Source organism: Pelecanus crispus, chromosome Z (genome assembly GCF_030463565.1).
Source record: "Pelecanus crispus isolate bPelCri1 chromosome Z, bPelCri1.pri, whole genome shotgun sequence".
NCBI classification, from domain to species: domain Eukaryota; kingdom Metazoa; phylum Chordata; class Aves; order Pelecaniformes; family Pelecanidae; genus Pelecanus; species Pelecanus crispus.
In genome coordinates, this window is record NC_134676.1 from 3,471,657 (window position 1) to 3,492,454 (window position 20,798).

The window sequence follows — 20,798 nt, forward strand, 5'->3', positions numbered from 1 at the left end:
TTAGGAAGTGAATTTGGGATTGCTGTTTAATCAGCTTCTGCATCAGCCTTGGAAGATAAGCCCCCATCTGGTCAGCGTTATTACAGATACAGCTTTCTCCTAGACCGGTGAAGTACCTACCCTTTGTGATATTTATTTATTACTCTGAGCACGCATGCATGGTATAATTTGTACAATAAAAGATAACGATACTAACTGCGCGCTCCTGTAACTTCTCACAGGTGTTGTGTGGATCGTGTAGTAGACAAGACGGGGATTGGAAAGCGGAAGCGAGGGAAAGAGGCCGCGCTAGTTTCCGATCGGTTTTGTCCTCTGTATCTCTGGATATTTCGCCCGTATTATTGCAACGAATCATACCCCATCCATCAGAACTTCACCCGGTAGAAGGTGGATGTAATTTTTGCTGTGGTGGATTGGGTTTGCTAACGCAATCAACCCTCACCTCACCCCAAACAATAAATTCCTCTGCTACCACTAGCGTCAAAGTTCATGCTCTAAATCTGAAAGCTGGGAACTTCTAAGGGTCTGAAATCACCTTGCAATGAGAAAGGAGTTAACTGCCTGAGAAAGTCACTCCAGAATTGAGGTCATGCGTGGTGTCTTTCCAATGGCTATAGAAATGAGGAGTCGTTGGTGGGTGTGCAGCTGAACACGAGTACGTGTCCCTACATTGTCAGCATTGCTGAAAGGTTTGTCCCTTCCGCCGTGCTCCCCGTCCCCGGGCAGGTAACCTTAGCCACTGTTTTAAAACGTCGGGCATCTCAGAAACAGGCCAAAGTTTTGGAGTAATATATTCACCTCTAACAGCCATGAACACGACAAAAAGTAGAGCAAGAGCTGTACTGGGGCTTCTTTAATTTGTAAATGTATGCAGGCTATTTATAAAGTGTACAGAATTGATTATTTTGAGTTCTTTAGGATATTATTATACAAGGACACGCATCAGACAGCAACATGGACAATAAACTGTATAATAAATTAAACTGCGGGCTGAACTGGGCTTCTAGCTGTGTGTCAGTATCGGATTTAAACGCCAGGCCTACTGAAAAGACTGCAGAAAGCAAAACGGGCAGACAGTGCAAGTATCTGTTCTTGGTTGTAAAATGACCCCGTTTGTGCTTTCTGGAACAGTGTTTCAGTACTTTTATTAGCTGCAGTTAAACACTAACGTGACTCATCTTCATCACAAAACTTTCCTGAATGAGGCACTTCACTGGAAGTCCTGGCAGGAGACTTGTGTTGCAAAATTTTCTAAGAACAGGTCAGTAATCCTATTGTGTTATGAATGGTTAAGCAAAAAATAAGTCAAAAAACAGGTGAAAGAATTGATCTGCCTGGGCAGGGGTGCAGGAGATCACCTGCTGGGATGCAGAGAAGTGCAGAAAGCCTTGTTTAAGAAAAATAAGTTAGACAGAAATTGAGGAAACCCCCATGAGAGAACGATACAAATCAAGGACATTTAATTTAACTGAAAAAATTTCCTTATGTTTGTTAATCTGATAAAAGCAAGATTTACAAAAGGGCTTAGGCACCTAATGTTGGCAGGTGGACATCTACCAGAATTTACTAGAGCAAGTAGCAGCTTCATTTATACCGAAGACTTTTAGAAAATTGCAGAGTAGGTATCTTTAGGGACCAAAGTACTTCTGCAAATCTAGTCCTAAGGTCTTCAGCATTAAAGCTGTCTGGCTTTATATTTAAATACTATTGAGGAAGAATCAAGAATTCAACCGATATTTGAAAATATTTGAAAAAAATACTCAAATCAACAAATTTAAAATATTTTTTCTTTATGGGAAGGTCTAAATGTGACATGGTACCTTCCACGTGTTGGTTTGCACAGGTAGCTGGGTGTCCAGGACTTAAACTTAATTGAAATACACCTTTAAAATGCTACAAGTACGTGCGAAAAATTCTTAAATAAAAGTTCAGAAGGTTTTATGTTGCCAATTATTTCGATGGGCCTGATTCGCAAGCAAAGGAAATTCTGGCAGGTTAAATGGAACACGATCAGCCTCTACAGATGTCTAAACTAGCAATGAATTCTGTGCAAAAATGATCTTTATTCAGATGTGTTCATAGAACACCGTTAAATTCTATCCACAAAGCTCATCTAATGACAGTAATACAATATGCTGTTACTACCCAAATGTAGCAATTGCGCTCCGGCCTTCTGGGAGTTGTTGGGCATGCTGCTAAGGCTCAGTCCTTGGAGTCATTCCTTCTTGATTTCTGTAAAATGCAGAACATCACTGCTGAAAGAACAGTCTTCTCAGAGGCTGCAGGTAAAGGAAATTGAGAGAAATTTAATGTACACCTAGATTAACTAAATCTGCCTTCAATGAGAACTAATTCTGTTTCATTAAACTGCCTTGTAGAGGAAAGAAGGGATTATCTTCCTTGTGCAGTTTTGTGATTGTTAGAACACGCTCGATGAGCCAAATCGTATTTCGGGTTTCGCAGACTGTCATTATTCTTGCTTTTCAGTGAACCTGACTGCAGCAGTTTAACTGAAATGGTCTAGAAGCCCGTGTTTGCCACAGTGATTCTCTTGCTTGAGAAGTGCTTTTAGATCACAGTGCTGTATCTTTGTTTCATTGTGGTATTTGAAACATGAATTATTTGAAATGTTGTGAATAGATGTATTCGTGTGTAGATAGATGCAGCAATACCTGTATTTTGCATGAGGATTGTTTTTCAATTCCTTTTTTGTGTATACAGTCCCACCTCTTTTATAGCCACTCTGTTGACCGTGCATCATTTTTATTGCTGTAGCAGTCCGATCAAATCTGTATGAACACGAGGCCAAACCCTACACCAAGATGTTTGCCGTTACGTGGCGATGCGTATGAAGTGGTTAGACCTCACCTTTGCACTCGTGCTGTTTGCATGCGCCATATTTGCTCGCGCAGCCCATTTACGGGTACGTGTGAGAGACGGGCTGCATATTTAGTGTCGTGCACTGCGGTAATGAGATTATGCTCAGGACTAATTGTATTGAGAAGGGCTTCCCTTTTGAAGGAACCATCGGGTACTTATGGAAACTGCTACCAATGGCACAAAACCCACCTCAGATATGGAGATGGGAGGTTACCTGAGGTAGAATCATAGAATGGTTTAGGTTGGAAAAGACCTTTAAGATCATCCAGTCCAACCATTAACCTAACACTACCAAGTCCACCACTAAACCAATTAAGGGGAGAGTAGCAATTTCATGTTTCCTGGCTTGGTGGCTGGATTATTTTTAATGAAAGTAAAACCTAGGAATCACTAAGGTTGGAAAGGATCTCTAAGATCATCAGTGCAACCATCAACCCAACACCCCCATGCCCACTAAACCATGTCCCCAAGTGCCACCTCTGCCCGTTTTTTGAACCCCTCCAGGGATGGGGACACCCCCACCTCTCTGGGCAGCCTGTTCCAATGCTTGACCACCCTTTCCGTAAAGAAATTTTTCCTAATATCCAACCTAAACCTCCCCTAACGCAACTTGAGGCCATCTCCTCTTGTCCTACCTGGTTTACCCTGGTTTATTATTTATTACTTATTACAATATCCAGAAATTCCGTCTGGGAATGGGAATGGCATCCCATCCCTCAGGCGTGTCAACCGCACCACTCAGCTTGGTGTCGTCTGCAAACTTGCCGAGGGTGCTCTCGATCCCACTGTCTATGTCATTGATGAAGACGTTAAACAGCACCGGTCCCAGTACGGACCCCTGAGGGACACCACTTGTCACCGGTCTCCATGTGGACATCGAGCCATTGACCACGACCCTCTGGATGCGACCATCCAATCAATACCTCATCCGCTGAACAGCCCAGCCCTCAAATCCCCGATTTAGACAGAAGGCTGTTGCGGGGGACCGTGTCAAAGGCTTTACAGAAGTCCAGACAGACAACAGCCGTGACCTGCTGGCCCCCGTTGCTTTGCTGCAGCCCACCTGAGCGCGCTTTCGATGCACTGGCTCCAGGTACCTCACGCCGCCCTGACCGACGACACGGGCCGCAGAGGAGAGGAGGCCGAGGCAGCCAGCCCGCGCCCCCCACCACCTCGCGGCTTACGGCGGGAAGCCCCTTGCCTCGGGTCGGGCTCAGCCGGAGGGTGACGGCCAGCCCAGGGCAGGCCGAGGCGCGGAGCAGCGGTGGCGGCCGTAGCGGCGATGGCGGCCATGGCGGCCGGGGCTCCCCGCCCCGGACTACACTTCCCGGCGTGCCCCGCGGCGCCTGTGCGCATGCGCGGCGGGGCCGCCTCGGGCGACGTGGACGGCGGGCGGCAGCGGCGGCTGCGCGCATGCGCCGGGCGGGGCCGTTGGGCAGCGCCCCCGCGGCGGCGGCTGAGGGGAGCGGGAGCGGAGCGGGCCGGGCCGGGTGGCCCCGCGGCTGCCGGGCTCCGCGGGAGCCGTCTCGGCAGCGGGCCGGGCTCCGCCCGGGTGCCGGTACCGGCCGCCCGCCTCACTGCCGTACAGCGTTACGGTGCGAGCAGACGGGCGGCGCTGACGGGGTAAGCGGGGCCTCGGCGGTGCCTCCGGGCCCGCCCCGTCGCAGGGGGCTGGCGGGGCGGCCCAGGGGCGCGGGCGGCGGCCGGTGGCGGGACCCCAGCGGCTCTGCCCCGTCCGCCTTCAGTGCTGGCTCCGGGCGGGAGCGCGGGGAGCTGCCCCACGGCGCTGCGCGTCCCGCTTGGTTATCCCCTTGTCCCGACGCTGCTCGGCTCCATATCGCGATAGAGGGCTGTAACTCTCAGCACTGTGGCTGCGGAGAGTTCCTGAGGGTCCGCTCCCAGGGGTCCGCTCCCGGGGCACCGGCACCCGCGGTGTCCCCGCCCGGGCTCCCTCCAGGTCCTCCCTGCCAGGGTCTCCGGGGCTGCCCGGGGCACGGAGCGGTGCCCGCCGTCCCTTCAGAGGCGGCCCAAACGGCAGTGAGGGAGGTTCATACCTGTATTTCTCGTTTCCTACTCTTAATGACATCTCTTACTCGTGAAAAGTCTATAAAATTGCCTATTTTCCGTGCTGCTTTTGTGAGCCAGCTGCTTTTTCTAGTGCTCGGTGATTGCTTTGGCAATATAACGGGTCTGCTGGGTCTCTTGCCAGTTTGTTTTCATACTTCTGAAGGATAATATTAATCAAGAGTGGGAAATATTTTAGTTTTAAGGAGAATTTGTGTCTTACCTTAACTGACATCAAGTTTTGTCTTGTATGCTTTCATGCCAAGCACTGTTTATCTTTTTTTTTTGCTTCTATCTTTTTGTGCTGAGTGTAGCGCGCTCGTGAGGCCGTAATCTGATTTCTTTTGCTGCATGTACTGAGGGATAATGTGTTGGGCTGCAGTTACAATCATTTGAGGCGTTTGTAGAAGTAAGTAGATTCTTAATGTTTACCGCATTGAGCACTTTTTCAGTGCAGGGGAGAGGAAAGAAACTCACGGGTGCTTAGGTCCGGTTTCCTCATGCAAGCTGCTGGGTTGTGTAATCCCCCATTTTGTCAATTCCCAAGGAAAAACCGTTGAAGTTGCTCTAGTGGGGGCATCTTAAGAATCGTCATTGCTCCTTAGATTGCCAGGAGCTCAGGAAGGCCTCCTCCTGCTCTCCTCCCGGGCTGTTTTCTCTTTTCGCATTGCTGCTGCATCAAGGGAAGCCTGTGGATGGCCCTGGGGATGTTGGACCCTGCTCAGCACTCGCACCTGGCTGAAGCAACCATCAGCTCCTCCTCTTCCAGTCCGGTGCTGATATTTTACCAGCACAGCACCTACGGCTTAGTATTTTGTGATAAATTCAGTAGAAAGGTATTTTGTCGGGAATTAATACCAAACTTTGATGGCTCTGGTGCTTCCAGTGATTTTGTCAGATGAATAGGAAGATTCCACGGTGTTTTTAACATGCTGGTGACTGACAGAAGATATTAAAAGTGCGAAATCCTGTTTGGTGGCCGATGAACTGTTGTCAAAGTGGACGGTAAAGATGATAATGGTATTTCTTCAAAGTGTATTCTCTAGAGTGGAAAGCCTATTGCACCTTCTAGTAATTGCGTGCTTTGGCAAGTATAATTTCATTTGCCGTAGACCCTGGAGACAGGCGGTATAAATCATGCTGTGTAGAGTAATATAAAATTAGGTGTACATACAAAACACATTTGGCCTTCTGTACAATAGGCAGGGTTTTTATGCTGCAGATAGATTTCTAGCTGTGGGAAACATTTAAAGCAGAGACAAATAGCTCTGTTGTGAAAATATGCGTAATGCCCAATTGTGGGAAGAATACAGATGCCAAAATAATTGTATAAGCTTTCAAATATAGCAAAATATACCAATATTATAAAAAAATGCAGACCTTTTAATGAACATCTAAGCATCTTCCTGAAACTTAGAAGGTAGTTGAATTTTTCTTTTTGAAACTTCACTTTGGCCATCAGACAAGTTCTATTTATGTCCGAGAGTGAAATAGGGAGAAAATCTTAACTACGTGTAACAGTAATCTTAACATCCCTTCCGTAAAGAGAGAACTATACCAAGCTAGTAGCTACTTAGACTATGAAGTTGTGGTAGGTTTGGCACGACTTGTGTCGTACCCAACCCAGCTGCCCATTTTAATCATGGCAGTAACTGAACAAATTACTATAAATGCTTTTTAGGTAGGTACCGAGTATTAAAAAAAAAAAAAGGGACAAATTCATCAATAGTCATAAAACATTTTCATATCAAACAACATTTCCAACACTAATCCATCCTAGATTATCAGGTAGTTTGTGCAAAATTGTGCTTTTGAAAACCAGTGCTGTATTTGTGGTAATAAAAGTCTCTTTTTGGCCACTGGAAGAAGGTATGGTCAAACCAGTAATATTGGTACTGAGATGCAGTACATTCTTAAGCTGTAAAGTCAGGTCTCTGTGGGTTCTGCATATTCTTGGTTAGTCTTTTTTTTAAGCTCTGTATTCCATTGATATTCTCGTTTAAAGTTCAATTTGTTCTTCTCATTTTATAGTTCCAGTACAGCTGTCCTGTGAGCAGCAGGAATCTCACTGGTGAGGGCAAACAAAACCTTTAAAGAAACAGCTGCCCACTGTGAAGAGCAGAGTTAGTATTTGAATTTTCACTTCTTGAAACTTTTGAAAAATATGTTCTATACTTGTAGTAGTTTTTGAACAGGTGGAGAAAAGTTGAGCCTTTTACACAGAAATATAAGGTGTGCTTGACCCAGCCTCCCTCCATTTTCTAATGGTGTTTTGCTAATCAGATTAAAGAAATTATTTCTGCATGTATTCCAGAAAACACCCGCTGTGTTTGAGTTCTGACTTTTAGTTGGGACGTAGGAAGGTAAGAGTAAGGATAGAGGTAATTATTATTTTTTTTTTTTTTAATTGCCCCCACACCACTTCTCCTTCCCTCTGTGATAGGATGTATTTCTAAAACTGATGCTGTCATTCTACCCTCAAATTGGTAGACTTGGTGCAGAAATTATTTAATAAAATGTTATGACTGGAATTACAAAGGAGGTCAGAAAAATGATCTTTATAGTTTTTGTGGCTTTAAATTTTGTTAATTCATGACAAATTTTAGAGGCTTTTGAACCTTCAGGGAGATTTTGCCACAAGTATCATGTTTTAGTGTGGGAGTGTAACTAGCAGCATTAAAAATGGACAAAATTAAGGAGTCCCAAACAGATCCTGTGGGATTTTATATTAATGAACTAGAGACATGGTTTGTTGCATGTGTGTAAATCGGACAAAGTAGTACTTAAATGCTATAAGTGCTTATTTATCTGTAAAAGTTAAATGGAAACTCTCTGAAGTGACACAACTTCTTATCGGAAAGGTGTTTGTGGGATTCGCATCCCATCAGCAACAGCTCCTTCAGCAGGGTTAATACCTACCTGCTGTCTTGCCTCTGACAAAATATTGTGACTGGGGAGAGAGGACAAATAAGCTTAATATAAATTAGTTGTGTCACTTAATGGGTTTGTGCTAATGTAAGGGCCGATACGTGATGGATGGAAATATGATAGTTTTGGGTTTTAGGTCTTGAAAACAAGATCATCATTTCTCACAAGCATATGTTTGCTTATTGGCGTCCAGTGCCATAATGTAACATTTTCATATTTTTTAGAACACTGTGTATCAGATGTTTTTGTTCTGAGGCAAAAGGTTGGAACAGTAAAAAGGAATGGCATTTTTATGTCAAGCTTTTTTGGATCTTGTATAACTCTCTAGAGAAAGGCAGTTTGAGCAAGGTTCCCCCCCTCCATGAGTCAGTAGTTCCAGTTCAGGACAAGGCTGTGAAGGTGAACTACTGAAGGTGATGAGTAGTTCATCTGAAATAAGCTGTTTTGAGATTACTAAAACAGGCATCTCCTTAGTGATCTAAATTAGTAGATTTGATCACCACAACAGTAACCTGTTGGTTAGTGATTATATGTTATTAGAAATAATGAAAGAAAATGTGCGTTAGGTTCCTGAGATGGCACTGAGAACATACATAAGCCGTACATCTAGGTCTCCTTCATAGAATTTAGGTTTTCATTTTTCTGTCATCTCCTTTTCAGAACACTTCATTAAAAATCGGCAAACTGTGGGATTACCATAGGATGAACCGGCAAAGGTGATTTATAGCATCTCTTGTTGAGCAGTTTGGTCAACGACCGCAATGTCTGGGCTCGCTCACATACGATTTCTTCTGCTTGAATTATGCTCCCTAACCAAGAAGGTCTTGAAAAATCCCTTCTTCAGTTGTGAGCAGCACAACTGTCCTGTAGGTGGGATGCGAAGTAAGCAGATTGTGCTCTTCAGAATTAGGCTTTTATTGATGACTGACTCCCACGTAAAATGCGTGTGGAAAAGGAACTGGAGCAGAAAACACGGTATCGTCACTGCTTTTTACAGCTGCTGTTTGGCTTCCCTATGAGGGGCTGCCTTTGCCTGCAGTAAAGCCGTCAGGATTAATCACTTCTGCTACGTGCAAGACTCTTTTGGCTTCATTGGAACCTGTAAGGACCATACTAATGTCACTGCAGTGCTGCTTTGTTCAGGCTCTTGCTACGGAAGAGGAAGGCGCTAGGACAAGTTACTGGCCAGGAGGACCAAAACAGACGCTGTGTTTGTTCATCCAGCAGAGTAGTCAGATTAAATTATCTCGAGAGCTAGCTAAAGACTATAACATATGGTTTTCTTTATTTTTCTTGTACCTAAACATTGCGTGGACCACTTCATAATTGTGTTGCATTTCTTACTGCTGTCCGGAAGTACATCTGTCCTAAGGTGTTGAACTTTAAGGAAACATTCTATGATTCCATACTTTGGTACCTGGGGAATGGTCAGTGTGCTGTGCTGCTGCAAAAATATATTTAAGGACTGTAGATAATCTATAGCGGAGACTTTCATGACCCCAGACAGTAGCCATCAAACTTGGTAGAGTCTGAAAAATAGTGGCTAGAGGAGAAATGGAGAATTTGGCCAATATCTAGGCAGCTAGGAAAGATGGTATTTGCCCCTAGGGTGCAAAGCTAAATCTCTTTATGGTCAGCCAGGCTCTCTAAGAGCTCCTATGTTGTATCTGTTGCAAAACCAGCTTGCCTCTCTCCCCCTGCTTTGCACAAAACTTTTTTTTTTGTTTTGGTGGGGTTTTTTTTGGTGCTTGTATGTGTCTGAACGCTTGCAGCGTGGAAAAGTTAAGAGGTGTGGGTCAAGGGAATGGGAGAAAAGAGGGGTTGCAAAGTATGGAGTAGAAAAGGGGAGGAAAATTACAAAGCAGTACAGTGAAAAGTGAGATTAGCAGAAACGGTCTTTCCTGCGTAACTCATTAACTTAAAAACAGTAGGAACCGTTTTTAATTTGTAGTCATGAAGGATGCATTTATTCCATTCTGAAATCTCCCCTGCTGCTTGGTTGTAAGTGACTGGTGCATAAGCGAAGGTGAATTCTTAGTAGTGATTTGATTGCATCTGATGATTGCCAGACATTAAATTATAGCTGAAGTATTTTGACTTGTTAACATGCTTTAAAAACAAAGATTATTTCAGTGCTTTCATCTGATTAAAAATGGCAAAAATTCCAGAATTCTGAGAATTGTAAAGATTCCCCCCCCCAACAATCCCTTTTATGTCATGAATTGTCATTGCTGTATATTTCTGCATTGTGTGTTTTGTTTAGCAAAATTTTACCGATTTAATTGGTAAAAACACAGTTCTTATGCTTTTGTACCTCACTTTGGAGTATGCGTGAAGTCTAATGAATGATCTGTTGGTATTGGTGAAATATATGTATAATTGGTTTTTTGTCTTTGAAGAAAGATCAAGTCACATTTGTTTCTTTTTCAGCCTCACTAACAGCACCAAAACTTCCCCAAAACAATTCCCCAGGCAGCGCAGTTGAATAAACACTTTATATGCCAGGAAAGCTGCAAAGCCATCCTTATTAAGGGAGCTTTGCCACTTTGCTTTTCAAATATGTAAGTGCATGCTTTGGAGAACGAACTTCACTGTGATTTGAATTACACGGTCAGCTTGCTGTTTGTTGGCTTCTTTTCTGGAAGTGGGCAGAAAGCAACTAGAGGGTATGGAGATAAGAGACTAGTTTAGCTGCTGAAATCAAAAGCTTTTTGGTTTTTACAGCATCAGTGTTTGTTTCTACGGTTAAGATCTGGTACTCCTTTTCTGGTACTTTTGGGTATGTGTCGTACCCAATTCACTTTCCTTTTGCAAAATTGTTCCTTATAGACACCATAGGTATTTCTAGCAGCGATTAAAAGTTTCTGATTCTGAAAGTATCAAAATCTTTTTTTTTTTCTCCCCTGAAAAAAAGGTTCTGATTTTTATCTACACTGGGGAACCAGGTGACATTGTTTCTTTAGGCATATGTTTTTATTTGGAACGTTTCTTTCGTGTCCTGAAGTGCTGCGTGGTTGTTTACTGATGGACAGAAATAACATCTCTTAAGTAATGAAGATTTTGCAGTCTTTGGGATGTGATGAAACATGGCGCAGGCTTAGCGAAGCCGAGGTGCAGAGGGCTGAGGATTAAAGCAGCGCATGCAAGCGCTTGCCCAGATCAGCTGGGACCTATTCGATCTCCTGTCTTTGGTTTGACTACCTCCATTTCAGCGGGCCTGGAGATGTTTTGAGATCTTTTGTGTGTTGCACGGAAAATAGGAACGTCTCGTATTTGGGAATAAGCTAGGACAGAGCTTTGAGACAGGGACAAGAAAGAGGGTAGTGAGTTGCAAAAGCTGATTTGCTGGGAGCAGAAGGTTGAGGATCTTAATAAAGATGGCAAAAGGAAGAGGGCTTCTGGTTTACTGCAGCTTTCCCTGCTCTAGAAAGCAGGGTGAAACACATGAAATATTTCCCATGAACAGACTTCAGGGCTGTGCAGCTGCTTTAAGACCACTAACTCTGGCATGCTTTAGCCTACTAACTCTGATCCTGCACATGAATATCTGCAAGGGGTAACTTAGGCTTTTTTCAGACTGTTCTTTATCTGTGGATGCAATATCTGTTCGTAAGTTGTGTTGCTAAGTGTTGTATATGATGCTTAGTCCACAAAGCATTTGATCTTTAGGTATAAATATTATTGTTATATGAATGAGTAGACAGAATTCAAATATATTCTGTGGACAGTAAAATTCAACTATCGGAGGTGAACAATACCTACAGTTAATATACTTCTGTGTCTTCTGTTGCATGGAGAATTGCATATGTATTGCATATGTCTCATAACTGTGTAGGAAGTTTTATGTTAGGATTTTGTGGGACATTTTAATGTCTCACAGGTGAAAGATGGTGTGAAACCTATGGTTCTTGGATGCAAATAGGGATTAGGCAAAAAAACCTCAGTGCAGCAGCTTTGCTAATACTTGAATAAGCAGCATTACATCTCATACATTCTCATCTTCACAGTGATATTGGCTGCTTTGCTTGAAAGGAAAACAATGTCCATTTGTTTTAGTTCATAAAGCAGCAAACTATAAAGGTAACCAAAGTGCTGTTATATATGGAAATTAAATTTTGTTAGATTTTCAAATGTGTAATGGCATCACTTCTCAATTTATTTCCATATGATGGTGTTAAAGACCCAACCTAGAGACCAGATCTCAGATGGCACGGTAAAATCGTCTGCGTGACCGTCTCAGATTCTTACACTTTAAAGTACTCATTTAGAAAGAAGAAAACGTATATATAATCTGCATGATTCGGGTTGTCTGCAGACTCAGCCAGACAATCATGGCAAGGATAGTTTTGGAAGGAGCTGGCTATACTGGACGGATTAGCAAAATGTCAGCATTGGCACGTAAGTTGTGAGACCAGTAGGAGATTTAATACTTAATGGAACTGTAATTACATGTCTAAAATTATTTAAATAGAAGGCTTAGAGAGCGTGACAAGTTTTTTTTTTTTTTTCCAAGTTCAGCAGTACACATACTGTACCTTGAGTTGTACTTGTGAGCTCAGCCACAGCATGTATGCATTGCTGGATTGCTTTTAACTTGAAGAGGAGAAATGATATTCTTGTAAACATTGTTAATAATTAATATTAAAATCTTTTAGCAGGGACAGTAAACACGGGATTTATATCTACCCCCAGCTATTTGAGATTGGAATGAGTCCTGATGTGCAAAACAAATTCCCTTGCGTTTGCTCTGAAGCGTCTGCTTCTGCATCGTGGAGCCAAGTTCTGGGACTAAACAGATGTTGGGTTTAATAGAGCATGACAATTGTAGACCAGGCTATGATTCTTTGGGGGTGTTCCCAGCTTATTTAGAAAGAAAGAGTTGTTGGTAGAGGTAGTACTACCGCGTTAAACTAAATGACTTGCTAATAAATTATGTCTGGTTTTTTTTTAGCAAATAGATTAATTGCTTTTCAAGAGAAGCCTTAACTTTTTTTTTTTAATGGACCATGCAGTTATTTAGTGTATTTCAAGAAAAAAAATGTTTAGATTTCATTGGTAACTTACTGCTGGGGTTAGGACTGAATTTTCTGGAGTGAAAGGGGATTTCCTATTATTTAGTGTTTCTTGTGGCTGTCCCACTTCAGCATGTGAGGAAGCAGAACCTGATTAACCTCGTGTTCAGAAGTGACTTTGGGATCCCCTGGAGCAGCCTTTCTGGGCAGCGGGGGCTGTTATGAAAGTCAAGTTTAGGGAAAATCATGGGTAAGTGAGGATTAGATACTATTTAAAAAAACACTGTGGTAATTGTGTTCCAAATACTGACCAACCTTTATGTCATCTGAAGACTTGAACCAGAGCAGACTCTACTGCCTTAAGCAGCATGCAGTGTTAGAAGCACAGCAGTAGTGCCTCTTAATCAAAAGCAATTTGCAAATTTAAGCAGTTACATGTTTTATTTGAGTGATCTTTTCAGCTAAAGGCAGCTGTTTCTAAAAGAAACATGTCTGCTATGTAATAGCATGTTTGAAAGTGATTTAAGGTGGTGACTGGAATTTAATTTTATTTAATTTAACATCTGTCTTGGAAATGTGTTGGAGACCATGGATAGCATGTAACCATCTAAGTTAACACATTGTGGTTGATCTGTTACTGTTGTTAAAATGCCAGGAAATCAAATGTTGATTTTTTAAAATTATTTTTAGACACTTGTCCTGTAGGATATTCATGAACTCCAAAGAAAAGACTTGTCTCTTCTGTCACCTGCTGGCTGGAGATCCTCAGAAATGTCTTACTTATGTAAAGCTGGGCCTATGGTGGTTGAAGTTGTAGGAGCTGAAGGTGCTCAGGCTGCATCATAAAGTCATTGCAGAGCACTTCAGCAAGTTTTGAGGTAACATAAATTCCTGATGGAAGGAATTGGCTTTGTTACACTTGTTGTATGGTCATCTACGATAAGTGTCAGTAGCACTTGCTGAGATTTTTAATTTAGAGGAGTACAGTGAATATGATGTTCTGAGGAGAGGGGGAAAAACACTTCCTGGGATATAACAGAGAGAGAAAAATCTGCATGTTTATTTGATTGCTCTAGGATTTGTTGGTTCACAAATGAGTAGAAGGCAAAGCTTGCAAAGTCCACATACCTACTAACTAGCTCTACAAGTATTTAGAGCTCAGGCTAGCAACTGGATCCTTGGCTCAATGTTTATTTCATTTAGAGGGGAAGAAAAATAAGTTAGTACCTTATTTTTCTGTCACTTTGAGGAAGTGCTTGTGGGATAAAAAAATGTTCTCTGCAGTTTGGAAGGTGCCAGCTGGGTGCTAGGGCGCAGGGGGAGCTCACAAGGGATTCTAGCCAGCAGCTCGCCCTGTTGCTCCAGATACGTCTTTGGCCACGGAAGTGGGCATTTTCTTGGGCAGTGTGAACAGAAAATAAAGACTTTGCTAAAACTTGCTTTTAAAGCACTGTTTATTTTGGAGGATTTGTTTTAATGGAATTTAATCTACTGGGATACTGCAGGAAATCTGGAAAGCATGCAGACTCTTCTCAAGAACTAGCTTGCAACCTGGTCCCATTGCTCTCATCTTGCTGGGGAAATGGGTTAAGTGGGGGGCTTTGGGAGCTGCAGCAAGCTGTGAGGGTAGCTTGTGAAATAAAGAATAAAGTGGAGTTACTCGCCTTTAGAGGATGCGCTAAGGATTTAAGGCACGGTCAGAGCGCTGGCACGGGGAACTCAAGAGTTCTAGGTTAAGGTGGAGGAATTTGAAGGCAGAGCTCCAGCTGCCTCTTGTTTATCTTCTCTGTTGGGTGTTCATCTTGGAGCAAGCGAGCTGCTCCTTATGTGAGCTGGAAAGCACGAGCAGAGTATGGGAACTTCAGGCAGACATGGACTTGAACTGTCTGTACTCCAAGAAATAAAGGTTTGAGTGTATGACCTTTAAGTCATTTAAAGGGAAGGGACTTGAGCCAAAATATGGGTGCAGGGCCAAGAGCGTTGTTCTTGGCTTCTGCAGCAGTTGGGCGTGTGCAAACCAGCTGCAGAGCTGAGATGTCCATGTACGAGCTGAACCTTGATTCTTCTACTTCAAAGTGATGATCCGGTATTCTCGTATATTATGCAGACTGGCTTCTCTTCTGCTTTATTCTCTAGCTTTAGTATTCATTGGCTTTATTTTGAAGGTAGCGTACACCGAGTCTTGGGCTTTTTTCTTTGAAGCGGCAAAATTTGTATTCAAGTAAGATGCCTTCATTCTGTGAGTAAACATTCATCCAAAGTTCTGGAAATCCTCTTAAACTAATTACATTTTATACTCCTGTAATGCTTCTCCACAGAATTCCCTAGCGCAAACTCCCATTTTTTTACTCCTAGGCCACTTTTAAATTTCTCTTCCTACAGGTAGTCCCCATGACAGAAATGGCTTCTGCAGACGCTATAGATAGTGTCTTCAGAGCTTTTTGATAAATAAGATGTATATGAGGTTGTAAGGTTATTGTATGTCTCTCCCCTTTGGTCAGGTATAAAGGGAGGTGGTAGAAACAGAACTGCCTCTTAAAGATAGAGCTCCCTGGGTGCATGATGGCAGAGTTACAGCCATGGAGTTGTTAGAAGATACGCTGAGTCGGTGTAAAGTTTCGTCTCGCTGTGTTCTGTCTTCTAGAGCAGCTAATAGTGATGGTGGAGGATGGAGTACCAGAATGGAGGGAAGGAGTGTTGAGTGGTATTTTCGCAGCCTGTAGTGTCCCCTACAAACAAAATTTAGAAAATAATAAACATTTTCCTCATTTTTGTAGGGTCTCACCCTTGAAAGACTTCATTATTACTTAATAGTATCTTATACTCTACTCTGTGCTGGCATTTTGTTGTTTCTGAAATATTTGGGTACTGTGCGTTCGCTCTACATCTCAAATATAAGTTCTTCAGATAGCTTCCACGATGGCTGCAAATGTTGCAGCTTTTCGTTGCATCTCTTCATTTCTTCTTAGTAAGTTTTCCTCATTTTTATACTGTTCTTTATTGACACTAACTGCTACTAGAATGGTCTGTTCTAGAAGTAACTCCTTCTGCAAAGATGATGAGTCTATAAGAATCAGTACTGGAGTGATTCTTGAAAGAGATCCTGTATCTTTGTCGAGACCAAGGGAAGAGCTGCTGCTGAGTAGTAGCTTGCATCTTCTAATATAGTTGTCCGTGTACTTATGTCTTACGCCAGCTCAGGAGTGAGTATTTAGGTTACGCGGTAATACATTGCGCAGCGCTTTTATCTTGATGGGGGTGCTTTTTTTATATATATAAACTTCTAAAGCTATTAGTCACGGCTATTTCTTCTCAAAAGATGGAAGATCATTGAAAAACTTCTAAAGCTATTAGTCACAGCCATTTCTTCTCAAAAGATGGAAGATTATTGAAGCTGATGTCCTGGAAAGATGTAAGATGCTTAGGAGAATCCGTGGCACATAGTTAATAGCATTGTGGTGTTTTTTTTCTTTAATTAAATTGTTCACAAAGGTGAGAAGCGCTGATAAGCAGCATGGAGAATTGAAATCTTCTCATTCTTCACACAGATCAAGTACAACACAGCTAGTAACGAAAAGAGGTTTTGGAGTGCATCTCTACCAACTTCTGCGGTGTCGCTTCAAAAAGCAGTTGTGTTTTTGATGCATTCAATTTTTTTTTTTTTTTTAGCTTCCCCCCCCCCCCCCCCCCGGAAGTAGTTGACTGGAAGCAACCACATCATTTTACAAAGATCAGGAGGTTCCTGTGGTCAGTAGTGCCTTTCCTCGCTTGCTGCGGGTTACCTGTGCAGCAGCGCTAACAGCTCTGCGTACGCTGGCAAGGCGGGGGCTTTCAGGGTGGGGGTCATTGATGGCATGCAGGAGTTAGCTGCATGCTGGACTCCCTTTCTTGACAATAGGAGTCATTTGCCGAGCTATCTGTGCATATTAAATTGGAAAACCTATTTTGGAACAGCTTGTCAACTTAACCCCCCTGTTTAAATGGTCAATTCCCTGTAGTTTTCCCCACTGGTAGCAGCCTTGCTATTGATACACCTGTGACACTGTCTTCTTGCTGAGTGAAATTTATAAAAATCCAAGTGAGATGATGACTGCAGTGTGTAGCACAGTAACTTTTAACTTCCTTAGATGAAGACGTTATTGTCCTAAGTTTGTTGAAAGAGAATCTTTTTACTGCCTTCCTGTACTGCCTGTTTTCTACATTTCAGTCATTGTTCAAGGTAGTGAACTAAAGCATTACTGATAGCTAATTTAGGATCTGTATACTCCTTATTTGTACAAAAGACTTTAAATGTTTTTCTCTTCTCTTTTTTTTTTTTCTTCCACTTGAAGAAATGAAAATTTAGAAAGGGATTTGCCAAATAAAGAAGATGGGAGCAAATAGCAGCAGCATCAGCGAGCTTCCAGAAAATGAGTACTTAAAAAAATTATCAGGAGCAGAGCCCATCTCCGAGAATGACCCGTTCTGGAATCAGCTTCTGTCTTTTAGCTTTACCACTCCAACAAACAGGTAAGATGGTGCTTGTTGAAGAACTAAACCTTGACGATATATTTTATAGAAGTGGCAAGTCTGAAAGCAAATGAGTGATTTTGTTAATGATTCCTGTTCTAGGTAACAGAGGAATAAATGCCTACTTAAAATGGATTCTGTTGTTTCTAATTTGGAAGTTCTTTCCACCACCTCTTCCATTCCTGTGGGTTCCTTTCTTCTTCTTAATAGCTGTAATTGCCATTCATTCTCCTGGTAGCTGGGAAAGATCGGAAGTAGGGTCTGTAGTGTTGTGGGGGTTTGGGGAGCTTTTCTTTTTTTCTTTTGGTTGGTTTTTTTGGTGGTTGTCTTATGGTGTGCTTTTTTCTTTTCCTTTGAGAAAGCCTCTGGTGTTTCTGGAGTTGCTGAAGACTCCAGTGCATGTTTCTTCTCAGCTTACAGTGAATTGTACATCTTCCATAAGTTAATTGTAGGTTAGCTGTTGAGTTTCTTGGTCTGTATGGCTTCCCCCCCCCTTTTACATTTTAAAAAGAAGCTTGGCATGTTGTGTCCGTAAAAATATTTTCCAAATATCTAAAATTCAAGTTTTGCTACTCTTTTCGCTCTAGCAAGTGGTGTAGGTATAAAGAGAATTAATATTTGTGAGAGGATCCATCGCACGTCTCCAGAAATACAGAACATTAAGTCCTTGTGACTTCTGTTAACCCAAGTCCATCGCTAAGTTCATTGATCTGCGTATTGATTATCAGCCTTAGAAGAACAATCTGATATTCCTTAATACCTTTAAGTATTACTTAAACTGTTTTTACAGTTTACAATGTGACCTGATACTTTTCTGTCAGGTGAATGCCTTGTTTACCCCCTTTATTATTAGCAGCAGTATTTCCTTGCAAAAGACCTAGCTTTTTCATAAAGGATCATAACAGACTACATCTAAACACTTGTGTAACAGGTTTAAATAGTCCACAATGTGTTACTGCTAAAACTAGGAACACTTTTAATCTTTAATAAATTGGAAATGTGGTTGAGGGCTGTTATGGCCAATTTTATTGACATCTTTCTTTTTTTTAAGTAGAGCTCCTGTCAAAATGAATGGTAGTAAAAGGTATTTCTGTTTTTTTAGAAGCTGAAAAACTAGTGCAGATTTATGACCACCCTGAGCTCCCGATCCTTGACTATAAATTAGTGATTGAATGACGAATGGAATACGATTTCTAGTGAGATACAGTTTCCATGTTGCATGACTTACCTCTGTGCTGTCTTGTGCATGGTAGCTTCTGAAAGGCAGACACGTTTATTTTCGTAACAAGTAGGAGCAGATCTGGTAGATAATCTGTGTCTCCTACTGGAGTGCCTGTGAGTCAGTGAAAGTTCAGACAACTGGGAGGGAGAATGGTTAAGGTAAACAACCAGGAGGCATTTACTAGGTGTTATTTTTGTAAAGAGTGAGGAGGAGGAAGGATTTTTTTTCTTCTGCCTGGAGAGAATAGACAGAGGGCAGCAAGAAGATAGTGTGAAGAGTTGTAAAGCTCCTAAAGGGTGGTACATAATTGCAGTGGGTGAGGGAGCAGTTGTTTTTTCTAAGATTCCTGAAGATGCAAGAATTGTTTACAGCCTACCCCTGACTAACAAGATGGACAACATTCTAAAAGTCATATAATACGGCATTGGGTTTTTTTTAGGGGGAAATAGTTATATATAAACCCCCAACAATTTCTTACAGTTGTTCCACTGCTCCTCCTTCCCCCACCAAAGTAAAGGAGTTTTTCATAGCTTGCTTTGCAGCTTTTTCGTGCCTATTTCGTGGAGTCAGATCCAGTGCAGAGTAAGTTTGCTTCAAAAAAACCCCAAACCCTAAACAAAAACCCAACTGACCCAAAAAAACCCCAAACAAGCAAATAATTAAGAAACCAAGCAAACAAAAAACCTGATCCAAAAGCAGGTTGAAAGTTTAATTAGCTGAACACCAGATGGTGCTCTTGCCTGGCAGCTAGAAGAGAAATATTTTTAGAGGCATCTTTTGTGCAGCTTAATAATTGGAAGGAAACAGAAATTTCCCATTAAGTTGCATCTACCTGAGAGAACCATTTGACAAATGATGTCAGACGATGTTGGCTGCACAGCACCCCCAGCCATTGTCTAAATCAGATAACCTTGCCTGCAGGAACAGAACAATAGAGGTCAATGTTCATTTCTGAGATTGAAAGCTTGTGAAATATCAAGTTAACTCTGTTTTGTTTTAATGGGGCTTGAGCGTAGGTCATACTTCTGACAGGAGCAAGACGCTAGTTTTTGAGTGTTATGGAAAGGAGCCGGTTTTCACCTGTCAAACAGGACAGAATTTAAAGTTCTCTTCTCAAATTATACTTTTTCCAATTGTAGGTTGCAAAATCGGTGTGTTTATAGTAGGTGATTGCAGGTGTTACTGGGAGCTGTATAAATGCTGTGTGGTGTTTTTGTGGAGGTAATTGGTGATAACTCTAGAGTAAAAGATCTATCCTACTTCCTCAAATTTTTGCAAAGATGGGACTGATATGATCCCCAGGGAGAAGAGGGTTGTATTCTCTGGATGCTGCTTTGGACATACTTCTGTTCTATATATGGCAGTACTGCAGGGAGAGAAGAGGAGAAAAACATGAAGAGAGAAAGTAGTAGGAAAAGCAAACAAACAGCAGCAAAAAACCCAAGGAAAAACCAGCAACATGTGGGAGGCGGTGGGGCTGGGGTAGCTTGCCTCCTTTCAGCGACAGATGCCTGGCAGATTCACCTTGTCGCGAGACCTTACCCGTAGGAAGGAAGCAGTATCTGCAAGGAGGGCAAAGGGTACTTGCGATACTTTTAAGGGAAACTTGAATCTGTGTGTGTAAGTAAAGTTTGTGGGGTTTTTAATACTTTTCTGTGCACGCTTTCTGTCTAGTGAGGATTATGTGAATAGTGCTGTGCCTCACAGAAGCCGTTCCGAATTAGTCCGGGTACTGCCGACCACAGGTGCCAAAGGAAGATCTTTTGGGCTGTCAAACCGAGTTGGATCTTCTGAGGAACAATAGTCTTTTAATCCCCAAAATCAGAAGCCCAGGGCCTTGGCTTGAGAGTTGGTGAATTACTGGCTTTCTACTCTGAGAAAGACGAAGGTGTGATACCCTATCTGATCTTTTAATGGTACCGTCTGTCTTCATTTTCTTATGCTTTGCTGTTCTCGGCACTTTGTACTCTTCTCTTTCTTTGTCATTGTTTTGCTTTTCTCCCATTCCCCTTTCAGTTTGGTTGATCTCTTCCTCCATTCATCTGTCTCTCATCTTCCTGGTTCTCTCTCTTTTGCTTTCTCTCCCCACCCCTACCTGACTGTATATGTTAATCTCTCTTTCTGTGGTTCTGTGCACGGTTCTTCAGCATTGCTCACTTACTCAGCCATGTCTTCCTTACTGG

The 20,798-nt window shown here is 42.3% G+C and overlaps 1 protein-coding gene across 2 annotated transcripts in view; it reads left to right on the forward strand.

The window, feature by feature from the left end:
- The first annotated feature begins 4,447 nt into the window (after positions 1-4,447).
- DYM (dymeclin) overlaps positions 4,448-20,798 on the forward strand; it is a 230,402-nt gene continuing 214,051 nt past the window's right edge. For both annotated transcript variants that reach the window (XM_075726068.1, XM_075726069.1), the window contains exons 1-2: positions 4,448-4,503; positions 17,216-17,393. In XM_075726068.1, coding sequence (XP_075582183.1) covers positions 17,254-17,393 — 140 coding nt within the window. In that variant the 5' untranslated portion in view covers positions 4,448-4,503; positions 17,216-17,253. The remainder of the gene's footprint in view (positions 4,504-17,215; positions 17,394-20,798) is intronic.